The sequence below is a fragment of the Orcinus orca genome, chromosome 2, assembly GCF_937001465.1.
Source record: "Orcinus orca chromosome 2, mOrcOrc1.1, whole genome shotgun sequence".
Classification (NCBI taxonomy): domain Eukaryota; kingdom Metazoa; phylum Chordata; class Mammalia; order Artiodactyla; family Delphinidae; genus Orcinus; species Orcinus orca.
In genome coordinates, this window is record NC_064560.1 from 16,927,687 (window position 1) to 16,943,984 (window position 16,298).

General features: G+C 41.4%; 1 protein-coding gene across 7 annotated transcripts in view; it reads right to left on the bottom strand.

Moving 5' to 3' along the window:
• Positions 1-16,298, bottom strand: part of NRP1 (neuropilin 1) — a 139,054-nt gene that overhangs the window by 81,332 nt on the left and 41,424 nt on the right. For all 7 annotated transcript variants that reach the window (XM_033439301.2, XM_049705557.1, XM_012535211.3 and 4 more), the window contains one exon: positions 2,143-2,324. In XM_033439301.2, the coding sequence (XP_033295192.1) occupies positions 2,143-2,324 (182 nt within the window). The remainder of the gene's footprint in view (positions 1-2,142; positions 2,325-16,298) is intronic.

The window sequence follows — 16,298 nt, forward strand, 5'->3', positions numbered from 1 at the left end:
AATCAAAATTCACATGCAGGTCTGCTGCACCTCACTCAGCACACCAACCTGGGGCACGAAGCCAGGTTGTGGGTTTGTAAGAGTGAAGCTGGGAAGGTTGGGAGCAGCTGATGTCAAGGCTTGAGCTTGACCTTGGAGGACTTGACCCGACAGGTGACAGACACCCGCCATAGGTGTTTTGGGGACAGTAGTTTGATGACTATTTGAGAAGCTGTGCTAGGATACGATAACATGGGGATTAACCACAAGGCAGGCTTGTCTGGCCAACGGCAGTGGACGTGGAAAGGAAGCTGTGACTCTCTCTCTTTTTAATTGAGGTATAGTTGATGTACAAGATTATAACAGGTTCAGGTGTACAGCAAGGTGATTCAAGATTTCTGAAGCCATGACTCTTTGAGACTTTGGGACGAAAATCCAAAAGAACTGGCAGCCATATTGGATGTAGGGAGGCAAGAAGAGAAAGAAGAAAATAAGGCTTCGAGTCTCAAGGACGGCATTGAGGGGAAAAAAGGGCGGAAATCACAGTGCATCTGAGACTAACAGAAGTGTGGGGATGAGTTCATCTGGAAGGAAGCTGAAGAACTGTTAATGACTTAGGAAGGATCTCGCTCTTTCTCCATCCACCGTCTTCAGATCTTTGAGAAACACTGACAATGAAAAGTTATTCTTGCCTCCTTTTCTGACACTTTCTTTGATGCTGTCACATGCAGGTCAGCAAGCAAATGCGTGTGTTTGTGCATGTGTGTACATACACATACGTGGATTTAGATAGGTCAAACAGCTCTCAACACAAGGAAATATGTCCATATGTAATCATGTGAACACACTGTGGTCCTACGTCTGCTGTTATTTCTACTAAAGGTTTTCTGAGCACGTGCCCAGATGAATTTCTGAAGAAAGTTCTCTCCATCTATCCATATTTATATGGGACAGTACCAGATTTCTTTGACATTTAAAGAAGTTGTGCCAATGCTCCCAGAAACACTTAAAACTCTCTTTTTGGTTATTCTCGGTGGCCACCGACCCAGAGGAGCTCAGGCTTTTGTATCTGGTGTGGCTGGATTTCTTTTCTATTAAATAAAGCTCTTTCTCCTATATTCCAGGACAATACATTTAAATCTTGAGCCTCTGTCCCTGGAAGGTCTCCCGCACATTAATGTCCACTTAAAAGGGGAGGCTGGATTGAGCACACAGCAGGAACCTACAGGCTGTTGTGAAAAACAGTGACATCCAGGTAAAGCTACAATTCGTATCAATTGATATGTGTGTTGAATTCCTCAAAGCTGGGAGACGGTGCATTCTCAGATTCTATCCCATCCCAATATATACCATTGTGACTGAAGATCAGTAAGTGATTATTCTGCAGAGGGCAAGTGATAATTAATTTGGAAGGGGAATGCCATTTAAATGCAGGACGATTTTGCTTCCTCCAGGAAGTTCTTTCCCCAACCATGCCTCCCATCAACAGAAAGCCTCTTCTTCTTCCAATAGCTTTCGAAACTCTAAGGCTAGTGGACTAGCGCTTTGCTTTTCCTGGGAAATACCAGTTTTGAATTTTGCAATAAAATAAAGCGAAGAGGCAAGAGGGAGGGGATATGGGGATATATGTATACGTATAACTGATTCACTTTGGTATACAGCAGAAACTAACACACCATTGTAAAGCAATTATACCCCAATAAAGATGTTAAAAAAAAGAATAAACTTAAATGAGGTGTTAAAAAAAAAAAGGGAAGAAGATGTACGTGACTTTAAGGTAAGAGGGACTCATGCATTTTTAACTAAAGAAATGAAACTTCAAGAGTAGATCAAACTTATTTTTGAATAGGAAAGATAAGAATAAATGTTCTTCAAGGAGTTTTACAGAGTATATACCTTATAAACACTGGTCAGCATATTAGAATGATGAAATTGTGATGCTTAAAATACATTTTAAAAGTTTTTTTAAACATGCTTCCTCCATACACTGGGTAATTTTCCTTTGTTTAAAGTATTTTCCAACATTTTTGTAATGGGAATATAAGACTTTTTACCAAAAGTTTAAAAACGTTACTCCTTGTCTCTCTTTTCACTTTGTCTCTCGCGAGCTCAAGCAATATTAATGACCACTTAGTCACACTTGTTCTCCTGTAAGTTACTTACCTCTCTTGAAAATTTCATAACGTATGGAAAATCCTGCCCCATGTGTCTCATAATCAGAGACAAACTTGATAAAGAGAAATGGCCCTGAAGACACGACAGGAGAAGGGGCAATCTTTCCACAGAACTTTCCCCATAAACGCCCATTTTCATTCTCTCCATCGATGACTTCCACGTAGTCATACCTAAGACACAAAGATGGAAGAAAACATCAGGTTAACGAGAAAAGTCCTTTTAATTTCAGTAATTTAGAAACCAGCATTCTCCACCACCATCTGTCAGGAGCAAAACTGCTATCTGCATTCACTGCTGGATTTCATGGAGAGGGAAAGAAGTCTAGCAAAATGAAATCATTAAAATGGACTACATCATGTCCATATACATCATCTGGCAACACAGAACTATTAAGAATAATGGTGTCCATTATACTTGCAGACAATGTCAGTTAAAGTAACCAATTAACAAGAAAAAGGAAAATCTCATGAGCACAATTCTCTTTTATTAAATTGTGTTCCTTTGTCTGGGGTTGGGGGGTTGTCAATACATAATGCTATGCATTCTTTTCAAACTGTGAAGTTCTTTTAGGAATTCAAAATGTCTCCTTGGCTGGAGCTCTCCATAAATAATACTTTGATTTCTGTGAGCGACCCTCTAAACATATGGCCACAGAATAATAAACAGATTCTTTACTATTTAACTCAATTCCACTAAGCTCCAGGCTTCTTAGAAGAAAAAAAAAACTCTCTCAGTATCCACTGTGGTCAAAACACAGATCATCTTTTCCCCAAACTACAACTTGAATTGCAGAACATAATCTCTTCAAAGAAAAAAGTTTATTTAAAAATGGAAAGTAACTTTATTTACTACCAGCCTTATTACCTTTAAAGGAATATTGTCATTTGAAATGGAAATATGACACACTTGAAATCATCAAAGTGATATGATTTTTAAAAATTCAGGCTTAATGATACACTAAGCAGACAAATGATGAAGGAAGTAGCAATAAAATATTACCCTAAAGATTGCACTGAGATAATGCATGTGTCTGGACCATTTTTTTCACTAAAAGGTGGAAATCCATCTCCAATAAACTAGCATTCCCCCAGGAAAACAGGAAGACTTCTTTTGTTCGGCATTATCTATTTCTTAGTGTCTTGCTCTTTCTTTTCGTTTTATTTGCCAAGTCACCTAGGAGCCAGATAATCTGATCTGTCTTCCATACTTCTTCTAGAACTGACGTGAAGACATTACAATCCACTCATTGCAAAACATTATTTCTGTGTTTAACTTGGTTCAAAAGTCCTGGGATATATTAATTTCAGGAACGGCTAAAATATGGCAGTAACATAAACTGTATCTGGCGATTTAAAAGAGATCAAAGTGTGGGAAATCTTCATGATGACCAATGTCATCCTTAGCAATCCTTTGCAAACTGTCCAGGACACATGACTTATGTTTATGTAAAGTCTCATGAGACAACTGCAAAGATGCTATCAAGAGTTAAAGTGGATAGCTTAAGGCTCTCTAAATTAAAAATGACATTACCTCATCAGTCAAAATTGTGCCAGCTTTGTGTATATCAAGAAGAAAATAAAGCTGACACTGAATGAAGAAGCACTAGTGTATGTGAATTATTGTAGTAACTGAATTTCCTCTGCTGCATCTGCTGATTCCAGGAGTCAAATCACTGGCCGGCTAGCATCGCTGTCCCTTTGCAAAACTATGGAGCTACACAGAGGAATTGTTTGTTTCTCTAGACACTGGGAGATGCTTTGCATGTTAAGACAAGACAAAGAAGGAGGATGAAGACAGCGTTACCTTCAAAATCCTCAGGGACTTTTTATAGTCAACTGAGGGCAGCTGGAAAGAACCCCATCTCTGTACTCATGAAAGCCTCACAAGTTGGCATTTATGCAGTAATTCCTTTTATCTCTGCTGCTTCATTGACCAGACAGGTCTGCATGGTTTGCCTCACGCTTGCTTATAATTTAACTGTGATTTGAGCCGTTGACTGCGTTTGGCCTGGTGACTGTGCGTCCGGCTCTGCTCTATAGGCTTTTTACTTGCATCTCGACATGGTCTGAATACTAAGTGGCCGCATCCTAGTGCATTTTGCCTTCCAGACACAAATAAGAGAGGTGGGTCAGGCATTCTGAAGAAGTAAGGGCATTCCTGTGAGGAGACCTTTCTCCCAGGTATGACAGAACTCAGCTATTACACTGCTGGGGAATTACAACAGTGGATGAAGCCAGTCTTTTAATTCACATTATCTTCTAGTAGTAAATACTAGACTCTCCCCTTGGCAACAGTAAAAGCTATTTTGAAAAGGGGCAGAGGGACTGGATGCTCTACCCAGCAAGAGATAAATCGTCGCATCTTAAGTGCCAATTTTAGGCAATGGGATTATTCGGGGATACAATAGTTACATTTATAAACTGGGATGCTGCTATCATTTTAGCACTTTCTACCATCCACCAGGGCCCCCAAATGTATCACAGATAGCAGTTCATGTAAATATTCAAGAGGGTGTATGCGTAAAAATTGCAAAGGGTGATACTGCCAAGGAAGTTAAGAAAGCAGCTTGCTTCTCCCTCTGGAGTTGAGACCAGTTCCACCCCATAAGTTTCTCGCTGGCAAACATGGTGCCAGGAATGTAGCTGGTGTGCCAGCATCCCTCCCCGGAGACTAAATGTGTCGCCACAGCGACGCACCCCGCCTGCACTGGCCTGAGGCCCAGGAGCCTGAGTTTGCAAATTTCGATCCCCCAGACAGCTGCACTGCTCTGTTACTGCTGCCGGCGCGGCAAGCACCATGTTCCTTGGGATGTTAAGATCCTCAGTCCTGGAACCAAAGACCTGAGCAGGTGAGCCTGGAGGTACCTATCCGACTCGCATCCCGAACCGACAAGCACAGGCTGTGGGAGGAGATCTGGGGAATCTTGGGAATCTAATTCATAAAAGCTAGAGGAGGGATCACAAAGTTAACCCGTCTGTCCCTTTGGAGCCCGGCTCTGGAAAAAGAATGTTTCCAGGTGACCAAGAGGCTGCGTCTGGGTCCAAAGTGCACCGCCCACCTGTGCAGGAAAGCCTTCCTCAGACCTCACCTCCCCACGTTTCATCACAGGAATACCAACATCAAGTGGATTTAGCCATCTTCTCATCCCTCTCTTTTTTATAATTAAAAAAAAATTTTATTTTTGGCCGTGCCACGCAGCCTGTGAGATCTTAGTTCCCGAGATCAAACCCGGGCCCACTGCATTGGAAGCATGGAGTCCTACCCACTGGACCGCCAGGGAATTCCCCCTCACTCCCCATCTCTCTTCATCAATCTTCTACCTTAAACCTTTCCCTTTCTGCACTAATAATGGTAAAGCAGCCCACCTGTACTGGGAATAAGGCACAGATCTCTCTACCTAAGCTTCTTACAATTAAAGACACTTTCTCAAGGTTTCAGTTTTCGGGTGTGCGGCCCTGGGTGGCTCTTCCATGAGTATCCCTGGCTTTAAGCTCGTGCTTCTCAGGCCCCACGCCTTCCTGCTTCCATAACCCCCACTCTCACACTACCCAGGTATATGTGGGTGGTGAAAACATTTTGAATCCTAATACTAATCATGAGTTTAGTTTCCCATAAGAGTGATAAAAGAATAAAGATTTCCTTCTAAGAATTCTTGAAAGGATTACTCAGATTTTTTTTTTTTTCTTCTGGAAAGTTTGAATTATGGTTTTAGGAAAATGGCCAAGGAAAGGGAAAAGTGATGGGAAAATGAGAAATGTCTTCAGTCACTAAAGAGTGCTTTGGGAGGCTTTCTAGGTATGCAGTGCTGAATAGACGAATAGCACACTTCTACTTAAGTCGGGTTTTCTCCTGTGAGTACAAATGACCCCCGACTCTATGGTGGGGTCTGTTAATGGGAAAAAAACCCCGAATCCTCTACAGGGTGTTGTCTGTATGGGGAGCTACCGTACCAACCCCCTCACAGCTTCTGGACATTCTCGAGTTGTTAGGAAGGGGGATTTTAGGTAATGGTGTCTTTTTAATCTCCTTCCAAGAGGCTCTCCCCTCACACGCATACGTACGTTAATAATGGAGAAATTCGATACCTGACATCATAAACCAGAGTGAGAAATGATGTTGGCTAACATAATTTTCACCTACAAAAATGTGTTTCTTTGGATCTTTGGTTTATTTTACACAAGGCATTAATAGCCATCCCAACTGAACAAGCTGTAAACGATTACTGTATTGTTGTCCAAGAATTACCTTCCTTCTTCCCCAGAAGAAAACAGATTTTTTTTCCCTCAGAGTATTAGAAAGAGGAGTTGGATATAAAAATATACGATGATGGATTATGGAGGGGCCAATTAGCTCGCATCGGTGTTTCTGAGCAGTTTGATATGACCCACCCCCTAACCATTCTGGCTTCTTTGCAAGGTTCTAATCAAGATAAATATATGAAAAGCCTTTTATAAGGTTCATAGACTCATGTAGTAAAAGCATTTTTAGAAATCTATTCAAAAGAAATAATCTGGAATAATGTCAAATATGTATGCAAAGAGTATTGCCTGAAGCTTTATAATAATGGGGAAAAATGGAAATGAGGCCTACAGGAAGAAGAAGGAATGTACGTACATTCATATTGAGGAATATTATTCAGCCATCAAAAAGCATGTTCAACAAAAGATTTTTTATAACAAAGGAAAAATGCTTATGATAAGTAAGTGAAAAAAACTTTACACAGTATATTCTCAATTTTCATTCATATGAAGTAAAAGAACAGGAGGGAAATATGCAAGCTATTAACAAGTGTTTATCTCTGGGTAGGGAGATTATTTCTGTATTATTATTTCTGTATTTTTCAAAATTTTTACAATGGACAAGTACTCTTTCTTAATCAAGTTTATTTTGAAAGCATTAACTACTTATATATGAAGTAGCAAATCAATACCTTATTGCCCAGCTAACAATTTTATATTTCTTGCTCAGAAAACACTATCTTTTTTGATGTTTTATTTGGAAATAAAACAAAGGCTTTGCCTTTTGTTTTTAAAACAATGGGATCAATGAGGTTCCTTGTGTGATACATTTTTGGGGAGTACTAGAAAGTTAAAGTGAATCTGATTTGATCTCATACTTTCTGAAATGCTGGCAGTAATACCTGCCATTTGTACAGTAACTTCCCTGTTACAATATACTCTCAGATCATTGTCTAACACGGTCTTTACAGTAATCCCAGGAGAGAGATTATTAGGTGGTACCATCTTAGAAGGAGCCCAGAGCAGTAGAAGCACCGGGTTAAGAGACACATGAATGAAATAATTAGTATCTTTTCCACATTGCGCAGTCTGGGACAAGTTTGATTCTAGTATCTGCTCTTGTTACTCCCTTTCATATGTATTTTTTGAGGGTGGGAGATGGGTATGGCTTATTATTTTAGAATTAGTCATGAACAACTGGTCAACTGGTCAATGTTGCTAGAAAATGCCACATCAATGAACACTTCATTGGTGGTCTTCTTAACAGTGCGCTTAGAGCTGTACAAACAAGAATCCTGGTGTTTGCAAAGGTATATGTGCAGGTGTGCGTGTGAGAGATAGAGACAGAGAGACAGCGGGAGCCCTGGCCTTTCAGGAGTCACGTGAGTTGAAAGTTTCAGTGGAGTTGATGGTGGCCACTGCGTGGGATTCCTCCTGGAGCTGTCCTGGCCCTCCAGCTCAGGCTAATGTTCAGGGACCACGTGGCTAGAACCCAAACCCAGTCTGGACAACAGAAATGGGAGTGGGGCTGAAAGGTAGCTGTGATTTCGTTCTCTCCCTGGTGCTAGCACCTGGGCCTGGACACAGATGGCTCCACTAAAGATGGGGCGGAGGTAGAGCCTGCATCCCCAGGGTGGGTAGGTGGGAAGGGCAGGACCTTCTGACGACCCCCAAGTCTGGAGCCAGCCTGGTGCAGCACCCCCAGGATGGAGCTGGCAAAGCCGAGATTCAGAGCTGGGGAGAGGGCCTGAGTTGGCGGAACGGCAGAGAATCCCGCAGCACTTTCAGAGGAACAGAGAGGCTGGGCTGTGACCTGGCTGCTGTCCCTCCAGCCCCCGGGCCTAGGGTCAAATACCAATTTCTATGAAAGACATTCTAAATCCCTACAAAATTTTAAAATTTGTACCGTGAACTGATATTTCTTTGTTTATTACATTGGTATAGTCCCCTTTCAAGTTTGTTTCTAGGTTTATAAAGTAATTGTTGCTTCATTAAAATAATGGCATATATTTTTCCTAGAGATATATTTGTTCATATATATATTATCTTTTTCTTCCTATATGCACACTCTGCGGATTATGAGCAGGGCTGTAGGACATTAGCCTCGACCTGGGGCTCATCTGCATTTGTTAGAACACTTTCTAAAATTCAGTTTTTCTTACTTCTATTCTAGTAGTACTTTCCATACACCCCGTGAGTCTAACTTCTAATCCACAGCATTATCACTTCTCTACCTGTCGTGTGTTTATGCGTATTTGCACGAAGTAAAACGCTCCTGACACTGTCTGCACTTTTTTCCAGTTGGGGGTGGCTGCCCGTGAGACACTGGGGTAGCAGGTTAGCATCTGAGTGGCATTTCCACTGCCCCACCATCCAGTTCCTTCACTGATCTTATCACCCAAACTCAGGCTCCAGCTATGAGGAGACCGAGGAGGGTCTAGCGTCTACTGAACTTCAAGATGAGCACAAGTGCCAGGGTGCAGGTACAACCGCTGGCTGGCCTGGGCCACGCCACAGAGCCCAGGGGACCTGGTGCTAGACGACCAGGCAGCTTTGCTCAGTGGCTGCTGGATGTACTTCAGCCAAACCATCTCTCCAGCAACCTACTCCACTGATGGGAAATGGGACGTCAAACATCTCACCTTTCTTGGAACAAAAAGTTGCTGCAAACACTGTCTTTCGTTTAATGCCACTGGCCTCCTCAAAGGCCCACGTGGTGTTACTCTTGTTACCCGTGCACAGGCTTCCAGATCGTTCTCCTCCAGGAAGTTCCAATGCCATAGAGTCCACCTGACACCTCTGCTGTGTGGCTCCTCTGATTAAAGCTCAATAAAGATTTCTATATGTATGATGGTCAGATAACCCCTTCTCAAATAATCAGAGTACAGTAAAACTCATAAAGCTGAGCTCACACATTAAAATGTTCATTTTTAAGCTTGTGTAATGCCTCAGGGCCATAATAATGAATATCAATAATTTTACTGCAGCCATAGAAAAATGGATCATTAATAGGTTAGATAATAACATAATATGTATAAGAGCAAACAGTCCCAGGAAATGAGGTATTACAAAAGTAAAGAAAGAAATATTTAAGGAAAAACTTTTACTGGAGTAAAAAGAAATATTAAATGGTTTTCACTGTAGTAATACAAAGGGATAATCAAAGGCAGTGGGTCACAGCTGGTCAAGACCAACTGGAAAGAAAGAAACTGAGATAATAAACATTCAGCAGGTAGTGGACAGCTTCCAGCTGCTGCATAACAAGTCACCCCAAACGTCGGGGCTTAAAACAGCACACACTTATTAGCTCATAGTCTGTAGGTCAGAAGTCTGGTCTGGCCTGGCTGGGGTCCCTGCTCAACGTATCACAAGATGGAAATCAAGTGTCTGCAGGGCCGTGTTCTTATCTGAGTTCTGTGTCTTTGTCACAGCTCACACTGCTGTGCCGGAATGCAGTTTCCTGCAGCTGTGGGACTGCAGTCCTCACTTCCTTGCTGGCTGCCAACTGGGGGTTGCTCTCAGATCCCCGGGGCCACCCACCTTCCTTACCACACAAGGGAGCTGGCCCTCTCCAGCTTCAAAGCCAGCAACAGAGACTTTCCCTCACATTGGATTCTTCCTCTGCTTCAAAACTCCTCAGGAAAAGCTGAGTCCCTAGTGAGGGTTCACCTGATTAGGCCAGGCTCACCCAGGATAACCTCCCTTTCTCGAGGCCAACTGATTTGGCAACTTAATTAAATCTGCAAAATCCCTGTACAGCAGCACCTAGATTAATAGGTGATTGAGTAACTGGGAGAAGATGTGTGTAACCAGGGGCCAAGGATCTTGGGACTCTGCCTATCGCTCAGACCCAGCTCTGGATGGACGCATGGAGCTTGGAAGCTGCAGTACAAACCCAAGCAGCAGGGATTGTCCACTTACATCCCCTGGCAGGGCAAAGGCTAGAAGGATCCAGGGTAAGATGAAGGGCAGGGTTGGGAAACTGCACAAGGCTGGAAGCTATTTCAATGTTCTCAGCTCCCATCATCGGCTGTTGGTTTGAAATCCCTCAGCCAACCATGGTCCTCGCCTGCAGAAAGGAAAGCAGGGTTCTGGAGAGAGTCACGCTCTCCTCATTGAAGCAAAACAGACACTCCGAGATTGTCCAACACATATGTCTAGAGACAGAAGAGTGATAATAGCTTAATTCAAAAATAAATATATAAAAGAACTCAAGACATGTGGTGTAAAATAATGGTCAAAATATATATAATTTTCACGGAAAGTGCTTCGAGTTTGAATTTCTCATTTCTGAGGAATCTCACTTTATAATTAAGATTTACTGGCATGGAAGATAAAAAATCCTTCACATGGGGAAATATCTTTAGGGTTTAACTCCGATTATGAAATCCAAAGATGCATTTCAAACGGAAGACCAGGGACGCCTCCTTTAAAACAACTACACTCCGAGGTAATGGAGTCTTCCAGTGTCAAACTTGCAAAGTTCAGTATTTATAGAAAAATTCACAGGCCTTTAATTATTATAAATTTGGTTCCCAAGTAAAACGGTGCCGTCTGGAAGATATTAACATCATTTACAACTTGTTCGCCTCCCTATTTCATAGAAAAGTTTTACTTCTTGCCAACTTTCCACTGTTCTCAGGGAAAAAAAAAGAATTACTTTCATGGATTGTCTCAAGATGAGTTTATATAGCTAGTCAAACCATCAAAAAGTGACAGAGGGGAAGTCTTGGACACGTTTACTTCCTTCTTATTTACTTTAAATACTTATATCTTTTTTTTTTTTTTTTTTTGCGGTACGCGGGCCTCTCACTGTTGTGGCCTCTCCCGCTGCGGAGCACAGGCTCCGGACGCGCAGGCTCAGCGGCCATGGCTCACGGGCCCAGCCGCTCCGCGGCACGTGGGATCCTCCCGGACCAGGGCACGAACCCGCATCCCCTGCATCGGCAGGCGGACTCTCAACCACTGCACCACCAGGGAAGCCCTAAATACTTATATCTTTAAGTTTTTGGTTTTTGTTTTAAATAAAGGCTGTTCTCTCCTCTCTGTTCCTCTTCTCTCAGGCTTCTCAGGGGGATAAAGTGGAGAGAGAGCTCAGGTGTTAAAAACTGGGTTCTGATGTGGGCTCTGAGCTTCAGGACTCACTCCTGCACCTTTTATCTATCAAGAAGCCCCACCATTTTTGACCTCCCACAAAGTCTCAAAGGGAACAGTGGGGCAGGAGGTGCCACCTGCCTGGCCAACCATCAAATTAGCCAAACTGGGACACAGCTGCGATTAAGTCCTCACACTCAGTCACTGACTAGCTGAGTGTCACTAACGAACGTCTGTGGGCCTCAGTTGCTCACCTGCAAAATGGACAAAATGATAATTAAACTAACAAGATAACAGGGAGGACTCAGTGAAATACTACACGGTGATGTCCCCTTCCAAGTGAGGCTGGAATGCAGGAGAAGCAAAGAGACAAATGCACAGAGAACCCAATGGAGCACAGCTTTACTTTCCCAAAGGTATATATTACACAGTTCAAGACAGACTGTAGTTTAGGTAGTACAGGAAGTTTGGCTATTGTTATCTCCCTGGGGGATCTATCAGTCAGAAGATGACTAACTCTCAGAAGATGACATAATCTGATACTCTGAAAAATACTACTTGGAATGACAGTACGTCTTGTCCTAGTACTACCACCAAAAACCAGTCAATTAAAGCCATAGTCAGAAATGGAGTTAAAGAAAATATATATACTACAAGACTTTTTTTTTTTTTTAAAGAAATCACTAAATCCGTTAAGTGTTTCCACTGATGTACCCAACTGATTTAATGATCTGCGACTGGATTAGTGCTATCAGCATGCAGTGCTGAATTTGCTCAGAAAGCCCCCTCAGTTAGTATCGTGGACGCACCAGGGGACAACTTCCAGTTCTGGAAAAGCAGTGACTCTGTCTTAAGGCATAGCAGGATCATAATCTGCAAGTTTCCTTTTCAATTATTTGGAAAAAGAAATAAAGGCATAATTCCATTTTAGACTATAGGACCTAATGTGCTAATTTTAAGAGTTAAAAAAAAATCCTCCTGATTAATTAGTGATTATTCAGTGGGGATCTAGGTAGTTTGCTAATCAGAGCTGCAGGAACTAACGCTGGCAAATACTCATTTTTTAAAAGGCTTTTTTTCTTTCTTTCTTTGCAGTAATTACAGTAGAACCTTTTCAGCATCAGGTAGGTGAGATTATTCATCCTGGAGTGGGGAAGTTCCTTAGTCTGTAATGACAACCCATTTTTTTTCTGAAAAAGTGGAAAGCAAAAAATGCTGAAGAAAAATGGGTCTAGTGACAGACAGATGTCTCTTCCTTTTAGTGACACCGATGGTGAGAGAAAGGTTGAGCTGACTTTTATGGTGGCCAGTTGGCACCAATCCAAGTCAAAATGGTGCTATTCTGTTCAGTAGACCCTTAAGGTTTACTTAAGAGTACAAACCCCTGAGCTAACCACAGCCAAGAAATATGAAGCTTTTAGATACGGGCCTGATTCATGTATGGTGCTAGAAAGAAATGCACAAGAGAAAAATAGATCATGGCATAGAGAGAGTTTCTTAATCCCTCGTGTTTATTGAAAGCAGCGTTCTGTTTGCTGTAAGTCACGTTTAGAGTCCGAAGCATTCATGATTAGGGTATTTGTTCTTTTTTGAATTTTTCATTATTTAAAATTCTATTAAGTCAACAAGCAGGTGTTTCAACTGCAGATGACTGGGTTACTAGTAGTCTTACTAACTAACCTAGGATATATTCTGTAACCCCAAGTCAATTTGTGATACAGGGAATAATTTAAATAATGAGAAATATACCATGGACATAAAATACTTCAAGTGTCAACCAGGGCTTTTTTTTATGTTACAACATGGAAATTAGTTAAAAAACAAAATATGCAGAGAATCATTGGTTATTGGCCTAAACAGTAGTTTGCATGATTTTTTTCTTATTGCTGACTTGCTTTACAGACTAATTAATTGGTATAAAGCAAGCCTTTAATTATCTCTGTGTTAGGAACAAGCTCATGGAGACAAGAAAGGATTTTAATGACCTAGGTGGCCTCATGATTTATATGGGTCTTGAGGAGTAATTTTGTGTTTAGAAGAAAGGAAAGCAGTGGCCATAAACTTTACCGGTAGCCTAAGACCAGAAGTACCCTCTTGCCACATAAAGGGTCAGCTTGCAGAGATGGCTCTGTGCTTGGAGCATGGATTTAACCCAACCAGGAGATCATATAGCCCTCATCCTACCATCTAAAGCACTCTCCAGCCCCAAAACATCTTTATGGTAAGCTTAACAGAAAGGAAAAGGGAATAGGGTCAAGTTAGCTAAAATAAAACATTGCATAAAGGGAGCATTTTCAAACACATGCTTCTCCTAAGCACAGCACAAGCTAGAGAAAGGTATAAAAAGTTCCCCTTGATAATACTAAAGACTCAGCTGTAAAAACAAGACAGGTAGGCATAGGAGAGAGAATGCTGTACTCCACCTTCCTTACATTGACTAATTATTTCATAAGGAAAGGAGATGGTTTCTTTCACCGAAAACCAGAATACATAAAACAATTTAACATTTCACAGCCTAAGTTCTTTGAACGGTCTTAATGTAGAGGGCTAAAGTTCACTGCGCTTTATATCTATAAAGTTTATTAAGAGAACTGACAGTGTACAGTCACAGGGAGAGATAGGAATAAGGCAGTTTTCCGCCTTTTGGTTCTTGATTTGAGGGCAAATAAGTGCTCATTTACAAATACATGATAAAACAGATCCTTTGAGAATCTTTTTAGGGGAAACATTTAAAACATTGCAGCTCTTGAAGTTGTATTACTTTAAAAATACCCCATATTTCAGATATTTCATTAATTCTGATTGCATTTCCCTCTTATAATGGCAAATTACCTAGATCACATTATTATTGTTTTCATCACTTTCCGATTTCATTTGCTGTTTTGTTTTGTTTTGTTTAAAGTAGGAAGCAGAAATCGTAGGAAACTGGCCCTAAAATGTGTCCCTCAGAATACCAGTCTTATGAAATGCTTCTGAAAAGAATGTTTTTTCCCCAAAATCATTTGGGAACGCTGCACATCATAATGTTCCTTCTGTGAATATCCATAATTTGTGTCAGTATAAGGCTCTGAGAAGTCCCATGGGTATGAAACCTTGATTTAGCTTGGTTTAACCCAACATATACCAATTTCATTGATCATAAGACCCTTTTATTACACAATAGAGGTGGAACTCGTGTTGGTCAGAAAGTATTTTCTATGTGCTGTTTTGAAAAGTCATTTACTTTGCACTAGCCACAGGTCAGAAATAATAAAAAATCCAGGGAGGAAGGGAATCAACTTCGTAAATGATGACATAAATTTGGGAAGATGGAGATAAATTTGGCAACCTAATTCCTTCTCCTATTCTGCCTTACATGTTAGAAATTTAATTTGAATCAGTGCTTTGAAAAACTGTTTTAGCGACTGTTTCTGACAGTCGGTGCCGATACGTAAGATACGTAAATACGGTGCCGATATGTAAGACTGTGCCTATACTCAGTAAAAGGGACTCAACTGACGCTGACAAATGCACTGGGCATGGCTGAATCCGGAGTCTCTCTGAGCACAGGAATCAGGAACACACTGGTTTTACTACCTAGTTAATGTTAAGGTGAACACGATGAATAGAACTAGCAAAAGTTTACCGTGGGAAGAGATCTAAGGGATACATTTTATAGATGAGAAAACTGAAGCCCAGAACACTGAAGGAACTGCATATTTCAAATCCAGTTAACACAAGAATCAGAACTTTCTACAGTATTATGATGAAAGATGAACCATTGCATCTCATTTTTAGGAGATGATGAAAAGGGTCTCTATGATCATCAGGGTCTACTTCTAATTTGAGATTTCCACCAAGGGATTTCTCAGCCTTCTTCAAAAACCTCCAGGAAGAGGAAACACACAGAGTCCAGGCAGGGAGTTTGGCCCATCTTCATTGCCTGGCAATGATCCCAAGCCTTCCTGACTTTGCCTCAGATCTGTTCCCTCAATAAATGTTTCTTCATTATTTAATGCAGTTTCCACCCATTGATCCTAAGACCACATTTAGTTCCTCTTGCACACGAGAGCCTTGCAGCTCTTTAAGCATAGCCATCACGCCCCTCATCTCTCACTTTGTTAGTACTGTAAGAAGAGAAAAATTCCAAGAATTCATTTATTAGATCGACACACAAAAAAAACAGGCAAAACACAGATAAGTATAGAAACTTCTCTAATTGCTTGAAGGCTGATGTGACATCATTATTTTAGCAACCCAGGGATGCTGAGAACTTTGAAAGCATGTATCCATTTCAAAGGCTCTATAACTGAGTTTTGGGGACTTGGGGTGGTATCTGTGCCACCAAGGGCAGGGTGGAGGGCCAGACTTCTATTCTCCTCTCTTTCCAGAACCTTCTCTGCCTTCCTTCTCCTCCATTCCACATGCTCCAGACTCTGCCCTTCTTACTGATTTGGGACTAGGTGATCTAGAGTTAGGGTCTTGTCCTGGGAATAAAAAACCAGCTCTGGGGAGCAAGCATCCAGGAAGGTGTGGAGCAGAAGGAAGGGCTGATCCAGGACGCCCCGTGGATGGAGCCAGAGGTCAAAAGATACCTGGGTGACAATTTAACACAATTTCCACATCGACTTTGAGTGTTGGCTTTCTGATACTAAAGAAAAAATTTAATTTATTCTGATGATTTTTCTTTTACAAACTAAGTATGCCAGCCAAAATCTCCAAATTCTGGACAGAGAACATTCCTCTTTTTGTAACTGTTAACTTTTGATGTTGAATTTTCTCTTACTGCTTTCCTCTTCACACTACTATGTAATTCCATACCAACCGATAGTC